The 24,079-nt window shown below is 43.2% G+C and overlaps 1 protein-coding gene across 1 annotated transcript in view; it reads right to left on the reverse strand.

The window, feature by feature from the left end:
• The window catches only part of MYO1D (myosin ID), a 385,815-nt gene that overhangs the window by 252,650 nt on the left and 109,086 nt on the right, over positions 1–24,079 (reverse strand). Inside the window, exons 7-11 of the mRNA XM_074978817.1 lie at positions 12,033–12,149; positions 7,212–7,415; positions 4,931–5,076; positions 4,731–4,845; positions 2,955–3,125 (exon numbers count right to left, since the gene is read on the reverse strand). Of these exons, the coding sequence (XP_074834918.1) occupies positions 2,955–3,125; positions 4,731–4,845; positions 4,931–5,076; positions 7,212–7,415; positions 12,033–12,149 (753 nt within the window). The remainder of the gene's footprint in view (positions 1–2,954; positions 3,126–4,730; positions 4,846–4,930; positions 5,077–7,211; positions 7,416–12,032; positions 12,150–24,079) is intronic.

Raw genomic sequence — 24,079 nt, forward strand, 5'->3', positions numbered from 1 at the left:
AGGAACACCAGTCCTGGAACCTTTCCCTGCAACAAAGCCCACTGCCAGCTTTGTCCACATATCTTCTCTGGAAATACCATCACTGGACCTAACCAGGTTACTCACAGAATCACGGGCACTTTCTCATGCTCCTCTACTAACATCATATATGCCATCATGTGCCAACAATGCCCAGATGCTTTGTATATTGGACAGACTTCTAACTCCCTTAGACAAAGGGTCAACGGGCACAAAACAGACATCAAAACACTCCAGATCCACAAACCAGTTAGTCAACATTTTAATGGAATGGGGCATTCTGTCAATGACCTCAAGGTATGTGTGTTACTGAAGAGAAATTATCGCTCCGTTTTAGAAAGAGAAGTGGACCAGCTGACATTTATATTCAAATTCGGCACATTAACACATGGTTTAAATTGTGATGGGGACTTTCTGAGTCACTAGAGGGGCTCGTCTGCATACTTGGCTCAATCTAATTCTTGATCTTCCCCCCCACCCCTCCACTCTCTGATTTGCTCACCTTGATTATCTTTTTCTGATTTGTCCTCCTTGCTTACTGTTTTTGGTTCTCTGTGTCTTAAATATTGAGTCTGTTCTGGTCTGGCTATGGTCTGAAGAAGTGGGTCTGTCCCACGAAAGCTCACCTAATAAACTATTTTGCTAGTCTTTAAAGTGCTACTTGACTGCTTTTTGTTTTAATACTGTTGAATGTTTCCTATACAAGTCAGAAACTCCTGAAAGCAGTGGTTCAGCCAGTTGTACCTTTCCTACTGGTATGTCCTCACTATCAAAATCACTTCCTCCACACTAGCAATGCTGACCTCCATGCTTAGCCACTTGCTGGTGATCTTAGCAGAGAAGAGACCCAGGAACAAGTAGGCCAGGGAGAATAAACCATTTTCCTTTGGCAGGGTATGATGGGGAATCCGGACTATTGTGCCCTTGCTTTACCTGGTCTGAAAATACAAGAGTTCGTTCCCCATGCCTCAGACTAACACAATTCACAAGCAGTTCTGACAACAAAGGACAGAATTTGCATCTAAATTCTCTAGCCTCAATTATGCATGACAGACATAAGACTTCAATACAGAGTAAATTCACAGCTATTAACTCAGAACATTTGCAGCATTCACAGCATGTGAACTTACCTTACCTGCAGAGCAATCTTGCATCTTACTGCTGACAAGGAGAATACTGTTTGCTATTTACAAAAAAATTCCATTCATGGCAGTTTAGCTGACAGGTTACACTCCAAGTGAAGTGTGCTTAAGAGCAAGCCATAGCTGAATGAAAATCTTCATTTTACTTTCATTTCATTCTTCCCTAAAACAAGCCAGCTCCATGTCCTTCTATTGTTTGAATTCAGAGTCTCTTGAGACAGTCACTAACAAATTTCTTACATAAATGCGCTAAGGTGACAGTAATACCCTGTCTGTGCAGTGGAGAAGACAGTATTCTAATGATCAGATGTCAAATACTACTACTCAGTGAAAAGACATCAGTTTTTAAAAGGACAATCTTTGATTAGTCATTATGAATGTTTGTCAAATTTATCGGGCTAACATCTGTATTTTTAAAATGCTAGCAAGTGACAAGTCTTAACTGACTGTTGTACAAAAACAAAGCAAATTAAAGGATCTGGAGAATTATGGGCACAATTTAAGATGAGCATGTGTTGTAGCCACTGAGGGTGAAGCTGTAATAAAGCACAAATATAAGCCATTTTCACTGCCACAGCATATTAAAGTTGATTGAGTAGGGAAGAGTCACATGAACTGGAACTGTGTATCTATTGGTTACACATGATATCATATGTCAAGACAAGTTCATGCCTTCCCATTTTTTCCTAGAAATAAAATCTAATGTATTGGCCATACTTTAGCTCCCTCTTCTGGATACAAACCATTGTAACATATGAATAGTAACAGAGAAAGCCATGTTAGTCTGTATACTATCAAAACAAAAAAGCAGTCAAGTAGCACTTTAAAGACTAACAAAATAATTTATTAGGTGATGAGCTTTCGTGGGACAGACCCACTTCTTCAGACCAGAGCCAGACCAGAACAGACTCAATATTTAAGGCAGAGAACCAAAAGAGTAACTAATGCTGACAAATCAGAAAAAAAATATTTAAAAAAATTTATTAATTTATTTTACTTAATATTTATTTTATGCATTATTTTATTTTATTATTATTCTTCACCTCGATAATTTTTTTCTGATTTGTCAACCTTGATTACTTTTTTTGGTTCTCTGTGCCTTAAATATTGAGTCTGCTCTGGTGTAGCTCTGGTCTGAAGAAGTGGGTCTGTCCCACGAAAGCTCATCACCTAATAAATTATTTTGTTAGTCTTTAAAGTGCTATTTGACTGCTTTTTTGTTTTGACATTATAACATACATTAACTAGTTCTACAACGGAGAACTTGATTAGCATCTGACAAAGTAGGTCTTTGCCCATGGAAGTTTATGCTCCAAAAAATCTGTTAGTCCATAAGGTGTAATATATGGAAATACACATCTCTATCTCATAGAACTGAAAGGGACCTCTGGAGGTCATTGAGTCCAGTCCCTTGCACTCTTGGCAGGACCAAGAACCATCCTTCTTCTTTTCAAATCTATTTGCCCCAGATCTGCCCCCAAAGGGCTGAACTCAAAACCCTGGGTTTAGCAGGCCAATGCTCAAACCACTGAGCTATCCCTCCCCCTACAGGTGCCAAAGAGGACTTCTCATTATTTTTGTGGATACAGACTAACACAACTACCCCTCTGATACTTGATTAGTGGTGTAAGCACAAGTATCGTGTGCAGCAGCAGACACAAGTTTTATTCTAGAAAAGACCTTTCCTCTATCTGAGTCGCTGTGACTGTCCTTTTCCTTAGTCCACTTAGAATGATACAGCATGTGCTACATGTGAAAGGAGGTGGTTTCTGACTATACAGATGAACAGGTTACCTTTCTGCTAGAGAAATGAGCATGTTTCCCCAGTTTATTATTCAGTGCCTGGAGGAACATCTCATCGGTGACTTTTCCCACATTCATGCAGGCATCATCCAGAATAGAAATGATCCCTTTGTGCTGCTGTTCCACCAGATCCACAATGATCTGGTTGTTGAAGTAATCAATCTGCAGGACACAAAAGAACAGGTACTTACAGGTCTTCTCTCACTACTGTGTAAGCAAGCAGCAGATGAACAAATAGTACCCATATCTATGCACACACCAGACAGAAAAGTCGTGCAATATTAAATGTGAAATAAAGAAACCAAACTGAGATGCACAAGGCTCATTATAAAGTAGGGCAGTACTCCACAGTTTCATTCTATAGATCACTGAGAACTTTTCTCCCCTAGCTCTCTAATTCCTCAAAATATCTCACTGTTTGTTTTCCAAAACATGCTATTTCAGGAGCCACTGCTGCTCCAAAGAACATAATGTGAGATCCAGTGAGGTAGTGGAAATAAAATATATATACACAGTATGAAGAGAATTACTGCTTCCCAGACAATCTGAACATATTCTGGACTGCAGACTACGTATTCAGATATCATCTCTAAGAGAGATGTGCTTGTAGAAGTATTTAGCACTCACAGTCAAACTTCATCCCTTGCTAAAAGCAGAGTTGTTGTATCGGGATTAGATTTTACAGAAGCCAGCAAAAAAAAAAAAGGTATTAACCTTTATCTTTGTTAAGTTGCCCTAATGGAAACTCCACCAATTTCAGTTGGAAGACAGACATAACAGATGAGAATCTGGCCCACTATCTGCTCTTCCTCTTAGGGCACAAGAGTTCTGTACACATTATTTCTGTTGCCAACATTCAAATACCAAAAAAAAAGAATATTGTAAAGAGCCTCACCAGATGCCAGGCAGCTTTCACATGTTCTACGTTGTACCCCCATATGCACAACTACAGTTAAGCCTCTTCTTTCCTTTACCGGTGTGAAGAGTTTCATTTTTAAAGAAGGGGGTAGCTATATATTAGAAACATTTGCAGCACTAAGAGGCACAGAAGAGACAGGTCTCCTTTCACATGTTTCAGATGATCACTGCACCAATCCCATAATCAACCAAAGAATCTTTCAAGAGTCACTTTAATGAGACCTTCACAAACACACTTACGGCAGAGGAAGTTGTGATAGCAAGGCAGTAGTATACCCGACATTGAGCAATTTTACTGGACATTCAAAGGCTTCAGTCACATGGTAAGGAACCCAAAGGCCAAATGCTCTACAACATTATAAGAAAACAGGTAACAGGCATAACCACACCGGCCCTGAAATGCAGATTTCCCCAGTGCATTTTCCTAACTGGCTGAAAGCCTGTTCTATGACATCTTAAGACTAGATTTTTCACCAATGAAACCAATGAGTTTTGCCACCGACTTTCTGTAGACTGGGATTATAAAATGCCTATACAGTCTGAACCAGCATCATTTAATAAAAATCCTGTCAGTTAGAAGGAATCAATTTCTACCTGAACACCTGTTTAACTGGACAAAGCACAAACTACCCAGTTTACAATGGTAGTCAGAGAGGCCGCACAATGTATAGAAAGGGCGTCTTATGTCTTTTCACTTTGTTTCTTCCAGAATCTGATTTATGGATAACAGAACTGTTTCTGCCTTTGGACCCAGAGCTGTCACTGGAGTCTACATGAGAAGCAACTTCAGCACAAGGCCCTACAATCGCACACTGGGTTCAACCAGAGCTCTACTGCCAGTTCACTCACATGCTTCCATGGAATCCCCTCTCGCTGGTATTCCTCCTGTTCTTGCTTTAGAACTAGCTGAATAAAAAGCTGCTGCAGTTTTTCATTGCAGTAATTGATGCAGAACTGTTCAAAACTGCAAAAATAAAATTGAGGTAGGATTAGTTTTTCATTTGAGGAAAGATAAAGTACTGGTTTCCTTCTTTAGCAATGCAGCTTGCCTATTGTTGTCGAAGATCTCAAAACCATAGATATCCAGGACTCCAATGACCGTGTTTTTCCCATGGATTGTGGTATCATAGTCCTTCACCTCAATGATGTCATTAATATGTGAGACAATCCAAAAGAAAAGGCGCTCATATATAGCCTAGAAGGATAGGAAACATAGGTATTAATTTCTGATATTTCTCATAACTGATTTAATTATTTCTGTCAAGCCTCTATATGTGTCTGCAGTAATTAAGTTCAAGCTGGTTTTATGATTAAAGCCATAATTCATTGCTAAAATGCCTGCTAATATTAAAATTAAACAGACTTTTGATCTAATAAATCTTCTGTTCTTTCCAATTAACTGCTGTAACTTTTTTATAAATTTGTTTATATGAGAACAGAATCTTTAACAGCTCTACCTATTCTTCTACCAATGTTCCCCACTTGAAGTTGTAGTCCACATTGTATCTTAATTGTCTCCATATCAGAAAATCAGGAAGTTAGAGAACTGTATAAATATGGAAAATATAGAACAGATGAATGCAGAACAAGTGTTCACAGCCATGATAACCAGAATATAAAGAATTTAATAGGAGACACACATCTCCTAGAACTGGAAGGGACCTTGGGAGGTCATCTAGTCCAGTCCCCTGCCCTCTTGGCAGGACCAAGCCCCATCCCTGACATCTATTTGCCCCAATCCCTAAATGGCCTCCTCAATGATTGCACTCACAACCCTGGATTTAGCAGGCCAATGCTCAAACCACTGAGCTATCCCTTCCCCCAGTATAAGGAGATACATATCTCAGAGCTGGAAGGGACCTTTGGAGGTCATTAAGTCCAGTCCCCTACCCTCTTGGCAGGACCAAGCACTTTTTTTTTTTGTATCTATTTGCCTCAGATCCCTACAATACTGTGAAATTTTACCTTTGTTCACTTTTCAAGAAGTATTTAAAAGCAAGCTTGTTTTTGCCTTCAGAATTTAATCAGTCAAATTAGTGATGCCTATGCTAAGCAGCTATGTCAGTATAAGCACCTTAAAACGACATTCAAGTTGACAGGTCCAAGTTTTGATCCTTATCTAATACTATTGCTTAACTTCTTCCATTCTTCCTTACCACAATTAAAATAAATTGGAGTAGTTAAGCATCCTCCCAACAGTCCATTGCTATCATTCTTCCAAATGAGACTGTTATTGTTGCCAAGCAACCTAAGGTGTGGCATTTATCTGGATCTTCAATCTGCATTTAAGGGTATCACACCACTCCACCACTCTCTTCCTGACAAGTAGATAGCTTTAACTGTCAAGAATCTGTTCTCTCAATCACATTCATTGCATTTCCATTGAACAGTAAAACCCCAAGTTACACAAGGGTTGCATTCTTCGCAAACCCCATGTAACTCAAATTTTGTGTAAGTTGGGAGGGGGACCCCTCCCTCTTCCTCCAAGCAGCAGGGAACCAGGAAACTCTCCAAGTGCTGATGTGCCTGTCTCCCGGCTCCCTGAGGCTGAGCAGGAGCCTGGAAAGAGACCAGGTGCTGCTGTGTCTGGCTCCCGGCTCCCTGGGGTAGAGGGGTTTCCCCACCTCTGTCCCCTCCTCCTGGCAGCAGGCTGGAGGAAACTGAAGAGGAAGGAGGGGGTGCTGCTCCTTTCAGCACTCTGCTGCCAGCTCCAAGCTCTGGAGCCAGCAGCAGAGTACTGAAAGGAACAGCCCCTCAGCTTCCTCCTTTCTTTCGCCAGTTGGAGGGAGGCAGGGGGAAGCCATGCTTCCACAGGCTTCAGTCGCCTGCTTCTCTTAGCTGGGACAAGTGGGTGGCTGGAGCTTGGAATTTCAACATTCACATTAATACCACTAACATGTATGTCAAACTCACGTAAAGTGGGGGGTTTACTGTATCAAGATATGAGCCAACAGAGCAGGGACTTCCAACATCTTGGTAAGCCCTTCAGCCAAAAATGCTTTGTGGGTTGCCCTAACTCAGATACAATTCAAACTCTGTGGCATCCATTAATTTAGAGCAGTAGGGCTTTCACTATATGAACATTTTACAAATACACATTGAAAATCAAATGTCCAGACTAAAAGCCCCAAAACCTGGTGACCCTCTTTTACAACTTCGTTAGGCATTTACAACCTTTCCTGCACCTTTTCCTATACAGGATTTGGATTCTCCAGTCATCCATGGGCCCATATCATTTGTGAAATTATAGAGCAAAAACTGAAGCATGGATTTGGGAAATGGTGGTGTGACAAGCCATCGCAGACTTGTACAATGAGAATTCACATTTACCTTTGCAAAAGCATCTCTGCCATAGGTGGCTTCCTGCTCTGTGTGCTGCTTGTCAATGACATCCCGGCCTGTTGCTACCGTTCGAAAAAGTAGGGCCTTCTCCACCATGTCAGACTTGGTTGACAGCAAGTCTGCAATGACCGACACAAGCTTGCCATTTTCAATCACAGGAGTGTCACCATCCACTGAAATCTTCAAATTCCCCTGCAGCAAGTAGTGAAATACATGGTTGCTCAGCATGCCTCTGCTGAGACTATTTTCTGCAAAGCTAAAGCAAACACTTCATCTGTTGATTAATTCAGGCTGAATTGTCCTCAGTAGAGTAAGCTCCACTCCCAACTTTAACAGGAAAAAGCACAGCTGTGACTGAAAGAATAATTTGATCTTTGGTATTTAGAAGACTTCAAGGAATAAAGTCATGACAAACTAATACACAAAGTTTCATCAGACAAAGGCTGTAACCAGCCAGGTGTTCAGACAGATGGAATTAAAAGACTAAGTAGAACTCAGATTATTAACAAGAGAGAGGGAGCTGTGCTAGTCTATATACTATCAAAACAAAAGAGCAGTCAAGTAGCACTTTAAAGACTAACAAAATAATTTATTAGGTGATGAGCGTTTGTGGGACAGACCCACTTCTTCAGACCATAGCCAGACCAGAACAGACTCAATATTTAAAACAGAGAACCAAAAACAGTAATCAAAGTTGACAAATCAGAAAAAAATTATTAAGGTGAGCAAATCGGGGGAGGTGGGGGACAGTATCAAGGATTAGATTGAGACAAGTATGCCAAAGAGCCCCTATAATGTCCCAGAAAATTTACATCTTAGTTCAAACCATGTGTTAATGTGTCTAATTTGAATATGAAAGAGAGTTCAGCAGCTTCTCTTTCTAAAGCAGACTGAAAATTCTTCTTCAATAAGCCTCAAACTCTTAAGTCATTAACAGAATGGCCCACTCCAATATTGAGTCTGTTCTGGTCTGGCTATGGTCTGAAGAAGAGGGTCTGTCCCACGAAAGCTCACCTAATAAACTATTTTGCTAGTCTTTAAAGTGCTACTTGACTGCCTTTTGTTTTGATAGTGTATAGACTAGCACAGCTTCCTCTCTGTTACCATTAAAATGTAGACTAACTGGTTTGTGGATTAGGAATGTTTTGATGTCTGTTTTGTGCCCATTAACTCTTTGTCTGAGAAAGTTTGAAGTCTGTCCAATATACAAAGCATGTGGGCATTGCTGGCACGTGATGGCATATATGATGTTAGCTGAGGAGCATGAGAATGTGCCTGTGATTCTGTGAATAATCTGGTTATGTCCAGTGATGGTATTGCCAGAATAGATATGTGGAAAAAGCTGGCAACGGGCTTTGTTGCAAGGAAAAGTCCCAGGACTGGTATTCCTGCAGTACAGACTGTGGCCATTGGTTAGAATCCTCATAAGGTTGGGAAGTTGTCTGCAGGAGAGAACAGGCCTGTCACCTAGGGCTTTCTGAAGTGTGGCATCCTGATTACTGAGAGGTTGTAGGTATTTAATAATTCATTGCAGTGGTTTGAGTTGGGGGCTGTAGGTGATGACCAGTGGTGTTCTGTTCTTGGCTTGTTTGGGCCTATCTTGGAGTAGCTGGTCTCTGGGTATTCGTCTGGCCCTGTTGATTTATTTATTTTTTTTATTTCATCTGGTGGGTAATTCAAGTTTATGAATATTTGGTAGAGATCTTGTAGTTTTCGGTCTCCATCTGTAGGATCAGAGCAAATGCGATTGTACTTAAGGGCTTGACTGTAAACAATGGATCTAGTTACGTGTGCAGGATGGAAGCTAGAAGCATGTAGGTAAGTATAGCGATCAGTGGGTTTCCAGTACAGTGTGGTACCGATCAGGCCATCCTTGATTTGTACTGTAGTGTCCAGGAAATGTATCTCTTGCGTGGAGTAATCAAGGCATAAGTTGATGGTGGGGTGCAGATTGTTAAAGTCTCTGTGGAATTCTTCTAGAGTCTCTGTACCATGGGTCCGAATCATAAAGATGTCATCAATGTATCTTAAGTAGAGGAGGGATAATAGGGGATGAGAGCTGAGGAATCGTTGTTCCAGGTCAGTCATAAATATATTAGCATATTGTGGTGCCACAAGGGTGCCCATAGCAGTTCCACTACTCTGGAGGTATAAATTGTCCCCAAGTCGGAAATGATTGTGTGTGAGAAGAAAGTTGCAGAGGTCAGACACCAGCTTGGCTGTGGTGACATCAGGGATGGTATTTCTGATTGCTTGTAAGCCGTCTTTGTGTGGAATATTAGTGTACAGAACCTCTACATCCATAGTGGCAAGGATGGCGTTCTCAGGAACTTTTCTGATGTTTTGTAATTTCCTCAGGAAGTCGGTGGTATCTTGCAGATAGCTGAGAGTGTTGGCGGCATAGGGTTTGAGGAGGGAGTCCACATAACTGGATAGTCCGGTGGTGAGGGTGCCAGTGCCCAAAATGACAGAGCATCTGGGGTTTCCAGGTTTGTGGATTTTGGAAAGTAAATAGAATAATCCAGGCTGCAGCTGAGATGGTGTGTCTGAGTGAATAAGGTCCTGGATAGCAGCAGGGAGTTCCTTTAGTAGTAGTTGCAATTTCCTTTGGAATTCCAAAGTGGGATGAGCGGAAAAAGGTCTGTAAAATGTGGTGGAGAGTTGTCTGGCTGCCTCCTGTTCGTAGTCTGACTTATTCATGATGACAACAGCACCCCCTTTGTCAGCTGGTTTGATTACAATGCCTGGGTTATTTGAGACTATGGACAGCATAGCATTCAGCATAGTTGAGATTGTGTCTCATTTGGCATTGTTTGTGTATAATGTCAGCCTGAGCATGGCTGTGGAAGCATTGTACTTAGAAATCCAGGCTTTCACTACGACCCTCACGGGGAGTGCACATAGAGTTCTTCTTCTTTTGTTGTTGGTGGGGGGGATCGAGAGAGTCAGACTGTTGTTCATAGCCCGCTGCCAGCTTTGTCCACATATCTATTCTGGAGATACCATCACTGGACCTAACCAGCAACGAAGGGTCCTGTGGCACCTTATAGACTAACAGAAAAGTTTTGAGCATGAGCTTTCATGAGCACAGACTCACTTCATCAGATGCTGGTCCTGGAAATCTGCAGGGCCAGGTATAAATAAGCCAGAGCAAGGCTGGGATAACAAGGTTAGCTCAGTCAGCAAGGGTGAGGCTTACTACCAGCAGTTGATCTGGAGGTGTGAACACCAAGGGAGGAGAAGCTGCTTCTGTATTTAGCCAGCCATTCGCAGTCTTTGTTTAAGCCAGAGCTGAGGGCATCGAATTTGCAGATGAATTGTAGCTCAGAAATTTCTCTTTGGAGTCTGGTCCTGAAATTTCTTTGCTGTAGGATAGCTACTTTTAAGTCTGCTACTGTGTGGCCTGGGAGATTGAAGTGCTCTCCTATGGGATTTTGTATATTGCCATTTATGAAATCTGATTTGTGTGTGTTTATTTTTTTACATAGAGACTGTCCAGTTTGTCTGATGTATATAGCAGAGGGGCACTGCTGGCACATGATGGCATAAATTATATTGGTAGATGTGCAGCTGAATGAACCCACAATGGTGTGGCTGATCTGGTTAGGTCCTGTAACGGTGTTGCTGGTGTAGATATGTGGGCAGAGCTGGCAACGAGGTTTGTTGCATGGATGGGTCCCTGAGTTAGAGTGACTGTGGTGCGGTGTATGGTTGCTGGTTAGGATTTGCTTCAGGTTGGCAGGTTGTCTGTGGGCAAGGACTGGTCTGCCTCCCAAGACCTGTGAAAGTGGGGGATCATTGTCCAGGATGGGTTGTAAATCCCTGATGATGCGCTGTAGAGGTTTTAGCTGAGGACTGTAGGTGATGGCTAGTGGTGTTCTGTCACGGTCACATTCTTTTGCTCCTCAGCTAACATCATATATGCCATCATGTGCCAACAATGCCCACATGCTTTGTATATTGGACAGACTTCAAACTCTCTCAGACAGAGTTAATGGGCACAAAACAGACATCAAAACATTCCTGATCCACAAACCAGTTAGTCTACATCTTAATGGAGTGGGCCATTCTGTTTATGACTTAAGAGTTTGCGGCTTATTGAAGAAGAATGTTCAGTCTGCTTTAGAAAGAGAAGCTGCTGAACTCTTTCATATTCAAATTTGACACATTAACACATGGTTTGAACCGGGTGCAAATTTTCTGGGACATTATAGGGGCTCTTTGGCATACTTGGCTTAATCTAATTCTCAACTCGCCCCCCCCACCCCCCCCGGCTCTCTGATTTGCTCACCTTAATAATTTTTTTCTGATTTGTCAACTTTGATTACTGTTTTTGGTTCTCTGTGTCTTAAATATTGAGTCTGTTCTGGTATGGCTATGGTTCGAAGAAGTGGGTCTGTCCCATGAAAGCTCATCACCTAATAAATTATTTTGTTAGTCTTTAAAGTGCTACTTTACTACTTTTTCGTTCAGATTATTAATATTTAACCTTCCATCCTCACTACAGCTCACCACAAAGCTAGATTTAATGACATCACCAGAAAAACTGACATGAAGATAATGAGAATGAATTATTGTGGGGCATTCTATGTCCTGTGCAATACAGAAGGTCAGAATAGATGATCAAAATGGCCCCATATGGAAATCCGACCCAGTGCTGACAGGCTGGAATAATGTCAACTTTTCCAACTAAACAGCACTTCCAGCTGAACAACTCAATGCACACCGTCACACAAACAACACAGCCTGGCTGCCTGCCATTGCCATCCTGGAAGAACAGCTTGCAGACATCCCCATGCGAGAACTCACCAAGTGAAGAATGGCAGCCAAAATTTTGTAGACAGTTTGAACCTCCTCTGGTTTGAAGCCTATCACTTTCATAGCATCTGCCACCGCTTTGAAATCTGCACCGTCATTGATGGAACACTGAGGAGAATGGAGATATTTCTGACTTAGTACCATTCACATTCTGGATGAACACTAGAATATAAAGCACTACCACAGAACAGATTCGGGGACTCAGTGCAGCAGCTCTGATGCAACAACCACAGAAGTCACAGGCATGTTAACTAACAGAAAGTGAATATGGTCCACCCACAGTAGTAGGTCACAACCACTGTTCATTCAATTTATCACATAAAAGTACTTCACCAGATTTTTTGGTTGCAAAATATCACTGAAAAGTTAAGAAATGCCTTTCACAGTTACCTATAAAACTTAATTCTGCCTCTTGTGTAAGGCACTCCTATAATCTGAGAGAGACTGGGGGCTCATGGAAATAATCCTGAACCTTTGTGCTCTGGAAACATCCATGGTTTGCAGGCAGAAGAAGAAGCAGCTCTGTGTGCTGCAGCTCTGCCCCCCCACGCCCCCATCTCCTAGCTGGGGAAACAGCAGTGCAGTGACATACTTCTCTGGAGGATTTTCCCTGCCACTCCCACAGCATCAGGGAGGGGGAGTGGGCGTGTGCAGAGCCACATGTGCCTCTGGGAGAGGGGCACCAGGTAAGTGCCCCATCCCACCCCACTTACATCCAAACAACACACTTATATCCCCCTCGCATGCCCTCTCTCCTTCCAAGACCCCACCCTAGTGCACTCCATGGTCTGAAAAATTCCTTAATCCAGCATACCCAATTTCCCCAGGTTGCTGGAATACAGAGGTTCAAGTGTAGCATGTGATCATGTAGTTAAAGCTCATCACCAATATATATGCACAACCATAAGTTGGCTCTTTTGTGCATAAATTCATATATTTAAAATTCTTGACTTTGCAACCAAAAATACTCAGAACGGGAAGTTACTTACAAAAAGCCATTCTTTTCTTGTTAAAGGAAAATGGTAGATACAAATCCCCCATCAGGGACAGGTTTTAATCAGCTTTGAGGAGTGGACTACAGCCTTCCACCACGTGGAATACAAAACTAGCAGGTAGCAGCAAAACACTTATCCTGAAAGCAATGTGAACTGCTGGATTCAATGTTATGGCTCAAGGTTTTGTTCAATGGCTTGTGAGGTAGTGGCTGCACAGGGCAGCATTTGACACCAGGATTTACCCCGAACTTTTGTTTCTGAACACACTGTGTATATTAGCATGTGGAAGTTTTTATAAAGCCACATTCCACCCCTCCTGGAGGAGTCCGAGAGTGATCGAAATTATTTTTCCATTCTTAAACCATGAATTCTGTGCCAGGAAATAGAATAAGTTCTGGTCATTGATTTCTGCGTTTGAGGGTGTTGATTACCTCACATAAGCAGTCGTTCTGAACTTGTCTTGTCCCAGATGGATGACTGATGTTGGTTAGAGCAGAGCTCTTACACAAAGTAGAAAGATCAGGAGATCAACATGGAGTTAATCAACCTGAAACCCAGAGATTCTTGAGCCAGAAAAGGCATTAACAGTATCATTGCCACACTTCATAGGTGGCATATGGTTCCAAAAAGCACTGGAATAGTAGAAAGGTATATACCTAAGATCTGAGCCACCTGGTCAGGAAATCATTCATCCACTTGGACAACATAAAGACCAAGCACACTCATCGCTCACTATACAAGCACAACTGGTTCCCAAATTTCTGCTCATAGGCGAAAACTCATAAGTGACATTCAAGATCCATTAAAATACATGTAAAAGTCTCCAGTTCGTCCCAAGGGCTTGTAACTTCACACAAACCAGTTGAGTTTAGGTACTTTTCTGATGTATTTGAATAGTCTGGCACCAGAAATAGAATGTAGTGTATGTACGTAGAGCAGGGATTTCCAACCTTTGGGTCCCATTAGATTTGTTAAAGGTCACCAGCTGGGCAGTTTCCAACTGCATGTGGCTGTTAAAGAAGCCATTTGCAGTTTCTTAATACTGCTGCCTCAGGCAGATAGCTATCAATAGTGGTAACTGTTAGAGATAGCAGCTATCTCTATCACTAGAGATAGTAATTACCTTATGCCTAGATGCTGAAACCTTAACAATTGACTTAATTGCTGGGCGCAGGAGGGCTGAGGGAGCCACCCAGCCTAGCAGCCCCTGTGAAGAGGCTGTGGGAGGAGGAGGAGTATCTAAGGCTGGGGCTGTTGAGGGATGCACTGAGGGTCTAAAGCTGAGGACAGTTTGAGGCTGCTGGGGAAATGTAAAGCTGGGGGCAGTTTGGGGCTGGAGTGGTTTGTAGCTGCTGGAGGAGGTTTGGGGCTGTTGGGCAGGTTTAAGGCTGGGGGCAGTTAGGGACCATTAAGACCTGGCCGAGAGTGAGGTCTGCAGGGCAGGCCAGGGGGTCTAATACAGTAAACCCTTGAGTTAGGCAGGGATTGCAGGAACAACCCCTGGGTAACTCGAATTTTCCTGCAACGGGAGTGGAGCCAGGTATCACCAGGGACGGTCAGTTTCCTGGCTCCCAGAGTGGCAGGAGCTCGAAACCAGGGGCAGGCTGGTTCCAGTCTCCCCATGGCTTGCGCAGCTGGGAAACTAATCATCTCATGGCTGGTCAGTTTCACATTCCCACCATTGCAGGGGAAGGAACCAGGCTAAGACCCTACTCCTTCTCTTCCCCCAGTCCAAGGGCTGTCAGACAGCTGCATGTCTGAGGGAAGGGAGGGAGAAGGGCTCCAGCTGTGGGTCTCCCCACCCCCAGCCAGGGACCCCATGGCTGGAGCTGAGCCAGCCACAGGGCTGTAGGTCTCCCCACCCCTCAGCCAGGGACCCTGCTCATATAAGCAGGGGAAATTCACTCATATAGTGAATAAAGGTAGGTATATATGTTCCTCGTTTTAGTGAGTACTCATAAGTAAAGTACCCATTAAATGAGGGATAAGTGTAGTGAATTTCCTTCTTTAAATACAATACTGATAACTATCATAATCCTGGAGAAGAACTTTGAAATATTAAGTATTAATGACCAGAGTTTAAACAGCTGCCAACCACAGGCAAAATAAGGGAATTCTCTGGGATGATACAATGGGAATGTGAAGATATGTTTCCTACAACTACTTGTTCAAGTGTTTCAATCAGATGCAGTCAGGCTCAGTTTGTTGCTGAAAATAGAAACAAGCAACATACAGCCTTTAATGAAGACAAAATGGTTATTAGGGCTTTAAACTAGGTTAGTCAGTGGATGGTGATACAAGCCCTGAGGTAAGTGGGGAAGGAGAAGGGAACAATCAAGCAGGTTTCCTGGGTGAAGAAAAAAAAATGGGCCAATCGGCCCCTTTTCTAAGATGCTTGTACACAAATGACAGAAGCCTGGGGAAGAAACAGAAAGAATTAGAGGCCCTGGCACAGTCAAAGTAGTATGAGGTGGTTCGAATAACAGAGACTTGGTGGGACGATTCGCATAACTGGAGCACGGTCATGGAGGGTTATAAACTGTTTACGAAGGACAGACGGGAGAAAAGGAGGAGAAGTTGCGCTCTATGTGAGGGAGCAGTATGATTGCTCAGAGCTCCAGTATAAGGAGGGAGAAAATCTAGTGGAGTGTCTTTGGGTTAAGCTTAGAGGCGGAAGTAACAGAGGTGATGTTGTAGTTGGTGTCTGTTATAGACCACCAGACTTTGACTCGCTGAGAGAACTGATGGGCAGGATCCCTTCGGAAACAAAGAGGAAGGGGAAAAGAGTTGAAGAGAACTGGCAGTATTTTAAAGAAGTCTTACTGAAGGCACAGGAACAAACGATCCCGCTGCATAGTAAGAAATGCAAACATGGCAGGAAACCAGCTTGGCTTAACAGGGAAATCCTTAGTCAGCTTAAACTCAAAAAGGATGCATACAAGAAATGGAAACTTGGGCAGTTGACTAAAGAACATAAGAACATAAGAATGGCCATACTGGGTCAGACCAAAGGTCCATCCAGCCCAGCATCCCATCTGCCGACGGTGGCCAATGCCAGGTGCCCCAGAGAAGGAGAACAGAAGACAATGATCAAGTGATTTATCTCCTGCCATCCATCTCCTGCCCTTGTTATGAAGGCTAGGGCACCATACTTTATCCCTGGCTAATAGCCATTTATGGACCTAACCTGCAAAAATTTATCAAGCTCTTTTTTAAACCCTAATAGAGTCCTGGCCTTCACAGCCTCCTCGGGCAAGGAGTTCCACAGGTTGACTGTGCGCTGTGTGAAGAAAAATTTCCTTTTATTAGTTTTGAACCTACTACCCATCAATTTCATTTGGTGTCCCCTAGTTCTTGTATTATGGGAAAAGGTAAATAATTTTTCTATATTCACTTTCTCCACACCATTCATGATTTTATATACCTCTATCATATCGCCCCTCAATCACCTCTTTTCCAAACTGAAAAGTCCCAGTCTCTCTAGCCTCTCCCAATATGGGACCCTTTCCAAGCCCCTAATCATCTTAGTTGCCCTTTTCTGAACCTTTTCTAATGCCAATATATCTTTTTTGAGGTGAGGAGACCACATCTGCACGCAGTACTCAAGATGTGGGCGTACCATAGTTTTATACAGGGGAAGTATGATATCTTTCGTCTTATTATCGATCCCTTTTTTAATAATTCCTAACATCCTATTTGCCTTACTAACTGCCGCTGCACACTGCGTGGATGTCTTCAGAGAACTATCCACTATAACTCCAAGATCCGTTTCCTGATCTGTCGTAGCTAAATTTGACCCCATCATGTAGTACGTGTAATTTGGGTTATTTTTTCCAACATGCATTACCTTACACTTACCCACATTAAATTTCATTTGCCATTTTGCTGCCCAATCACTCAGTTTGCTGAGATCTTTTTGTAGTTCTTCACAATCCCTTTTGCTTTTGACTGTCCTGAACAACTTGGTGTCATCTGCAAACTTTGCCACCTCACTGCTTACCTCATTTTCTAGATCATTGATGAACAGGTTGAACAGGATCGGTCCCAGGACTGACGCCTGGGGAACACCACTAGTTACCTCCTCCATTTTGAAAATTTACCATTTATTCCCACCCTTTGTTTTCTGTCTTTTAACCAGTTCCTGATCCATGAAAGGACCTTTCCTCCTACCCCATGACCACCTAATTTACATAAAAGCCTTTGGTGTGGGACCGTGTCAAAGGCTTTCTGGAAATCTAGGTATATTATGTCCACTGGGTGCCCCTTGTCCGCATGTTTATTAACCCCTTCAAAGAATTCTAATAGATTAGTTAGACACGACTTCCCTCTGCAGAAACCATGCTGACTTTTGCCCAACAATTCGTGCTCTTCTATGTGCCTTGCAATTTTACTCTTTACTAGTGTTTCTACTAATTTGCCTGGTACTGATGTTAAACTTATCGGTCTATAATTGCCAGGATCTCCTCTAGAGCCTTTTTTAAATATTGGTGTTATATTGGCCGTCTTCCAGTCATTTGGTACCAAAGTGGATTTAAAGGATAGGTTACAAACCACTGTTAATAACTCCGCAATTTCACATTTGAGTTCTTTCAGAACCCTTGGGTGAATGCCGTCTGGTCCTGGAGACTTGTTACTATTCAGCTTATCAATTAATTCCAAAACCTCCTCTAATGTCACTTCAATCTGAGTGAGTTCCTCAGATTTGTCACCTAAAAAGGCTGGCTCAGATTTAGGAACCTCTGTAACATCCTCAGCCGTGAAGACTGAAGCAAAGAAATCATTTAATCGCTCCGCAATGGCACTGTCTTCCTTGATCGCTCCTTTTATATCTTTATCGTCCAAGGGCCCCACTGCTTTTTTAGCGGGCTTCCTGCTTCTAATGTATTTAAAAAACATTTTACTATCATTTTTTGAATTTTTGGCTAGCTGTTCCTCAAAATCTTTTTTGGCTTTTCTTACTACATTATGACACTTAATTTGGGAGTGTTTATGTTCCTTTCTATTTTCCTCACTAGGATTTGACTTCCACTTTTTAAAAGCTGCCCTTTTCTCTCTCACTGCCTTTTTAACATGGCTGTTTAGCCATGGTGGTTCTTTGTTAGGTCTCTTACTGTGTTTTTTTATTTGGGGTATACATTTAAGTTGGGCCTCTAGTATGGTGTCTTTAAACAGTTTCCATGCAGCTTCCAGGGATTTTAGTTTAATTACTCTACCTTTTAGTTTCTGTTTAACTAGCTTCCTCATTTTAGTGTAATTCCCCTTTTTGAAATTAAATGCCAGAGTGTTTGACCGCTGCGGTGTTCTTCCCAACACAGGAATATTAAAAGTTATTATATTGTGGTCACTATTTCCAAGCAGTCCAGTAACAGTTACCTCTTGGACCAGATCCTGCGTTCCAGTCAAGACTAGATCGAGAATCGACTCTCCCCTTGTGGGTTCCTGTACTAGCTGCTCCAAGAAGCAGTCATTTAAGGCATCAAGAAATTTAATCTCTGAATCCCGTCCTGAGGTGACATGCACCCAATCAATATGGGGATAATTGAAATCTCCTATTATTACTGTGTTTTTTATTTTGATAGCCTCTCTAATCTCCCTTATCATTTCAGCATCACTATCACTGTCCTGGTTAGGTGGTCAGTAATATATTCCTAATGCCATATTCATATTAGAGGAATGAATTGTTATCCATAATGATTCTATGGAACATTTTGATTCCTTTAGGATTTTTACTTCATTTGATTCTATATTATCCTTCACATACAGTACCACTCTGCCACCCGCACGACCTGTTCTGTCTTTCCGATATAATTTATATCCCGGTATGATAGTGTCCCACTGATTGTCCTCATTCCACCATGTTTCTGAGATGCCTATTATGTCAACTTCCTCCTTTGATATGAGGTACTCCAGTTCACCCATCTTATTAGACAGACTCCTAGCATTTGTGTAAAAGCACGTTAAAAAACTACCGCTATTTATATGTCCGCCTTTCACAGACGCGTTGGATTTTTTTATATGCGATTGTTTCACATCTGATCTTGCCCATATATTATTTCCCACGTTCCCTATCTGACTAGCTTCTAGGGAATCCCTATCTATGGAGCCTCGTGTAAGAGAAGTCTCCGTCCGATCCAGGTGCTCCCCCACACCAATCGGCTTTCCCCCACCTCTTAGTTTAAAAACTGCTCTACGACCTTTTTAATGTTTAATGCCAGCAGTCTGGATCCACCTTGATTTAGGTGGAGCCCATCATTCCTGTATAGGCTCCCCCTACCCCAAAAGTGTCCCCAGTTCCTAATAAATCTAAACCCCTCTTCCCTACACCATCGTCTCATCCACGCATTGAGACTCTGAAGTTCTGCCTGTCTATCTGGCCCTGCGCGTGGAACTGGAAGCATTTCAGAGAATGCCACCAAAGATGTTCTGGATTTCAGTCTCTTTCCTAGTAACCTAAATTTGGCCTCCAGAACATCTCTTCTACCCTTCCCTATGTCATTGGTACCAACATGTACCACGACGACCGGCTCCTCCCCAGCACTGCCCATAAGTCTGTCTAGATGACTAAGGAGGAATATAAACATACGGCTGGAGAATGCCAGGCAGTAATCAGGAAAGCAAAAGCACAATTGCAACTGCAGCTGGCAAGGGACGTGAAGAGTAACAAGAAGGGTTTCTACAGGCATGTCAACAATAAATGGGTTATCAGAGAAGGTGTGGGGTCGTTACTGGATGAGGGAGGTAACCTAGTGACAGATGATGTAGGAAAAGCTGAAGTACTCAATGGTTTTTTTGCCCCAATAGTCATGGACAAAGTCAACTCCCACACGACGGGCCTAGACAATGCAATATGGGAAGGTGGAGGGCAGCCATCTGTGGGGAAGGAACAATTCTGAGCTATCTAGAAAAACTAGACGTACACAAATCCATGGGTCTGGATTTAATGCACCCAAGGGTACTGAGGGAATTGACAGATGTCATTGCTGAACCTTTGGCCATTATCTTTGAAGACTCCTGGAGAATGGGGGAGATCCCAGATGACTGGAAAAAGGCAAACACAGTGTCCATCTTTAAAAAAGGAAAGGAGGACAATCCAGGGAACTATAGACCAGTCAGCCTTACCTCAATCCCTGGGAAAATAATGGAGGTGATCCTCCAGGAATCCATTTTGGAGCACTTGGAAGAGGGGAAAGTGACCAAAAGTAACCAACATGGATTCACCAGGGGCAAGTCCTGCCTGACTGGACATGGGGAAGTCAGTGAATGTGATATATCTTGACTTCAGCAAAGCTTTTAATATACTTTCCCACAACATTCTTGCCCATAAGTTAAGGAAATATGGATTGGATCCTTGGACTATAAGATGGAAAGAAAGCTGACTTGATGGTCAGGCCTAACAGGTAGTGGTGAATGGCTCAATATCTGGATGGCAGTCAGTTTCAAGCAGAGTGCTGCAAGGCTCGGTTCTGGGGCTGGTGTTGTTCAACATCTTTATTAATGACCTGGATGAGGGACTGGATTGCACCCTCAGCAACTTTGCGGATGTCACAAAACTAGGCGAAGAGGTAGATATGTCGGAAGGTAGAGAGAGAATCCAGAGTGACCTGGATAAATTGAAGGATTGAGCCAAAAGAAATCTGATGCAGTTCAGCAAGGAGAAGTGTAGAGTCCTGCACCTGGGACAGAAGAATCCCAAGCATTGTTATAGGCTGGGGACTGACTGGCTAAGCAGCAGTATGACGGAAAGGGACCTAGTGGTTATGGTGGATGAAAGGCTGGATATGAGTAAACAGTGTGCACTTGTAGCCAAGAAGGCTAACGGCATACCAGGGTGCATTAGGAGGAGCATTTTGAGCAGATCTAAAGAAGTAGCTGATCCCTTCTTAGACACTGGTGAGGCCACATCTGGAATATTGTGTCCTGCTTTGGGCCTCCCCAGTATAAAACGGATGTAGATGTTCTGGAGCAGGTTCAGTGGAGGGCAACAAAAATGATTAAGGGGCAGGAGCACAAGAACTATGAGGATAGGCCGAGGGATTTGGGCTTGTTTAGTTTACAGAAGAGAAGACTTGGGGGTGATTCAATAGCAGCCTTCAACTTACTGAAAGGGAGCTCTAAAGAGGAGGGTGAGAAACTGTTCTCAGTGGTGTCAGACAGCAGAACAAGGAGTAATGGTCTGAAATGGAAGAGGGAGAGGTGAGGTTAGATATTAGGAAAAACTACTTCATCAGGAGAGTGATGAAGCACTGGAATGGAGTTGCCTAGAGAGGTGGTGGATTCTCTATCCCTTGAGGTTTTTAAGTCCTGGCTTGACAAGGTCCTGGCTGGGATGACTTAGTTGGGGTTGATCCTGCTTGAAGCAGGGGGCTGGACTAGATGACCTTCTGAGGTCCCTTCGAGCCCTATGATTCTAACCTGTTTTCATAAGTGTTCTAACAAGACCAACTCGACACTTCCATGCCACTTCAGCTGTATGCAGATCCAGTGTACCATTAATGGAGATTTCTCCCTCAAGAGACTTGTGTCTTTGAGAAGGTTAAGCTACTGGCCCTCAACCATGGTGCCAGGTTACCTTTTCCTTCCTTGACACCATGGCCAAGCTCAGTGCCCATACACTCCACACAGAGGAAGATGTGTTCGGCCCCATGGACAGGGATATTTTGGGCTGAAGAGCTGCCTCCATTAACACCACTTTAAAGGCGCTGAACACTGTCCTTCAAGGTCTTCTACTTGAAGGTCTTACAGCTCAGGCAGTGGTCTCACTGATGATGCTCACCCAGATACTTCAAGCAGGTTGAATGCAGATCAGTCTTCCACAAATGCCTCTCACAGTCAACGCAGACTTTGAAGCCTGGCAAACTCAGCATGCCCTGGTGCCAAGGCCTGGAGTTGAGGGAATGGCCTCCCTACTCAGGCCCAATGATCAACACTAATTAGTAACAATGGAATTAACACCTAATTAGAACTGTTTACAGATAATGACCTAACAGCTACCAGCTAACAGAGATTGTTTATTGTGAACACGGGCAGTTCCAGCAACCGACACGGCAGCAAGAAAAAACTGAGCAGGGGATGCATCAGGAGGTGCCTATATTAGGCATTATATTGATGTCACTTGAGGGGGTGCCACTCCAACCTTACGGCTATTGGCTAGCGGGAAAACTTTTCCGGCAACGGAGCATGTGCATGTGCGTGCAACTACATTGGCATGCACGTGAACAATCAACCAAAAAAGAAACACCCGTTAGCTTCATTGGATACCACGTTTAAGTCCGAAGGGGGAAAGAGAATCCTCTATTTGTGGATATAACCAGCCCAGACCTTTCAAAAACCTGACTGACATGGGATTAGGGGAAAAAAAAATAGCATAAGCGACAATAAGAGGATGGAAAGCTAAGATTACTTCAGTTGCATCCTGAAGGAACTAATGGCCAGATCTTGCTGTTAGCTTTAACTAAATAGCCCAGCACATGCGGTTCGAAATCAATACCAGGGAAACTCATTTTTGTTGGAGTCACATACTCTCTGCCACTTCTAAGCTATCTAGTAGAAGGTATTCTACTATTCAAGAGTGCGACTTGCACTCACTTTGCACACCTCTCCTTGGATGTCAACCGCAGAACATACAGGCTGTAAAGAGAATGACTGAAATGGAGGATGCAAATTCATTCTTGAAACACAGAAGGAAAAACACAACAAGCTAGCTGAATATCCTTCAGTTCTCATACCATTTATGTAGAAAGTTAAATCCTGTGCAGCTCACAGACCTTGAGTCTGCAGGGACCCTAGGTGGATCCCCAGCTGAGGGTGTGTGATGGGGTTCACGGGTCCCCCTGCACTGCACCCCGTCCGCTGGCAGGAGTGACTCTCACTCAGCAGGTACAACAGCAGGTTTATTAGGCAACAGATGTCCAGTTTCTCACAGAAGCAACAGCATAGCAGCCAGAGACAGTCCTTCCAACCTGTCCTGGGGAGAAGACCCCGAGGGGTGCCCCTCTAGGGGTGTAGCTTTCCCCCTCCTCCGGCTGGCTGCCTTCCAGCTCTCCCTTTTCCTCCCTCTAACTGCCGCCCCTGATTCAAAACCCAGCTCAGCTCCTCCCTGCTCTTTGTTCAGGCAGAGGTGTTATCTGCCAGTTGTAGCCCCAGGGTCATCCTTAGCCACTGGGAGCTGCTGCTTGCCTCGGACATCCAGCCTGACTCACACATGCACCACCCCCACTCCATCACAGGGTGGAAGTCCCAGTAACTGAAACCAGAGTAGGAAAAGGACCAAATGAAATTCACATACACAGGTTCTCTTCTCCAGAGATCCAAAGAGACTAATATTCACATAGGTACTTGAATCACCATGTCCATAGGAAGACAAATAGAAAGTACACTGAGCTCAGCCATCTCTGGAGTTTTCTGAGATGAGGTTTGGTAAGCCAAACCTCACAAGTACATGATGCTGCACGTCCCACAAGTACAAGTCTATACCTTTATGGTAGGATTGGCAGTCACATCTGAAGAAATGGCCAGCATCATCTGGAACCTGATGTAAGGGAGGAAGGTCTTGGCTTCTATTTAGTCCAAGACCACTCCTGAGAACTCTCACCTCTGTCAACTGCACAAACAATACTTTTCGTCAAAAAGCAATCCTAGCACATTAAAGGCGGACTAGTGGTTCTTTGGTACATGTATATAAATGCCCAGTGGTTTAAGCCTACCACCCTGAAGGTGATGCAGCTTGTTACTGATCTGTTCTGAGAAAACTGATGGCCCCTTGAAAGGAAAACACTAGATTGTTCATTGGATCTGCTGAGAAAAACCAATTCCTGAAGCCACAGTCATTTGTGCACCCTAATGGCCAATTCCATGGCTCTAGCTGCTGTGCCCAAATCATCCAGAAGTGAAGTGATGGCTGTCAAATTTCCCTCATCCACCACAGCAAGAAACACATGTTACGCAACCATTAATTTTAAAACATGATTCCGGAGGTTAAAATCACAATGATCAGCAGCGCTTGCTGATTAACAATCCTCAGTTGTGGCTTTGCTATTGAATAAA

Source organism: Carettochelys insculpta, chromosome 28 (genome assembly GCF_033958435.1).
Source record: "Carettochelys insculpta isolate YL-2023 chromosome 28, ASM3395843v1, whole genome shotgun sequence".
Classification (NCBI taxonomy): Eukaryota; Metazoa; Chordata; order Testudines; family Carettochelyidae; genus Carettochelys; species Carettochelys insculpta.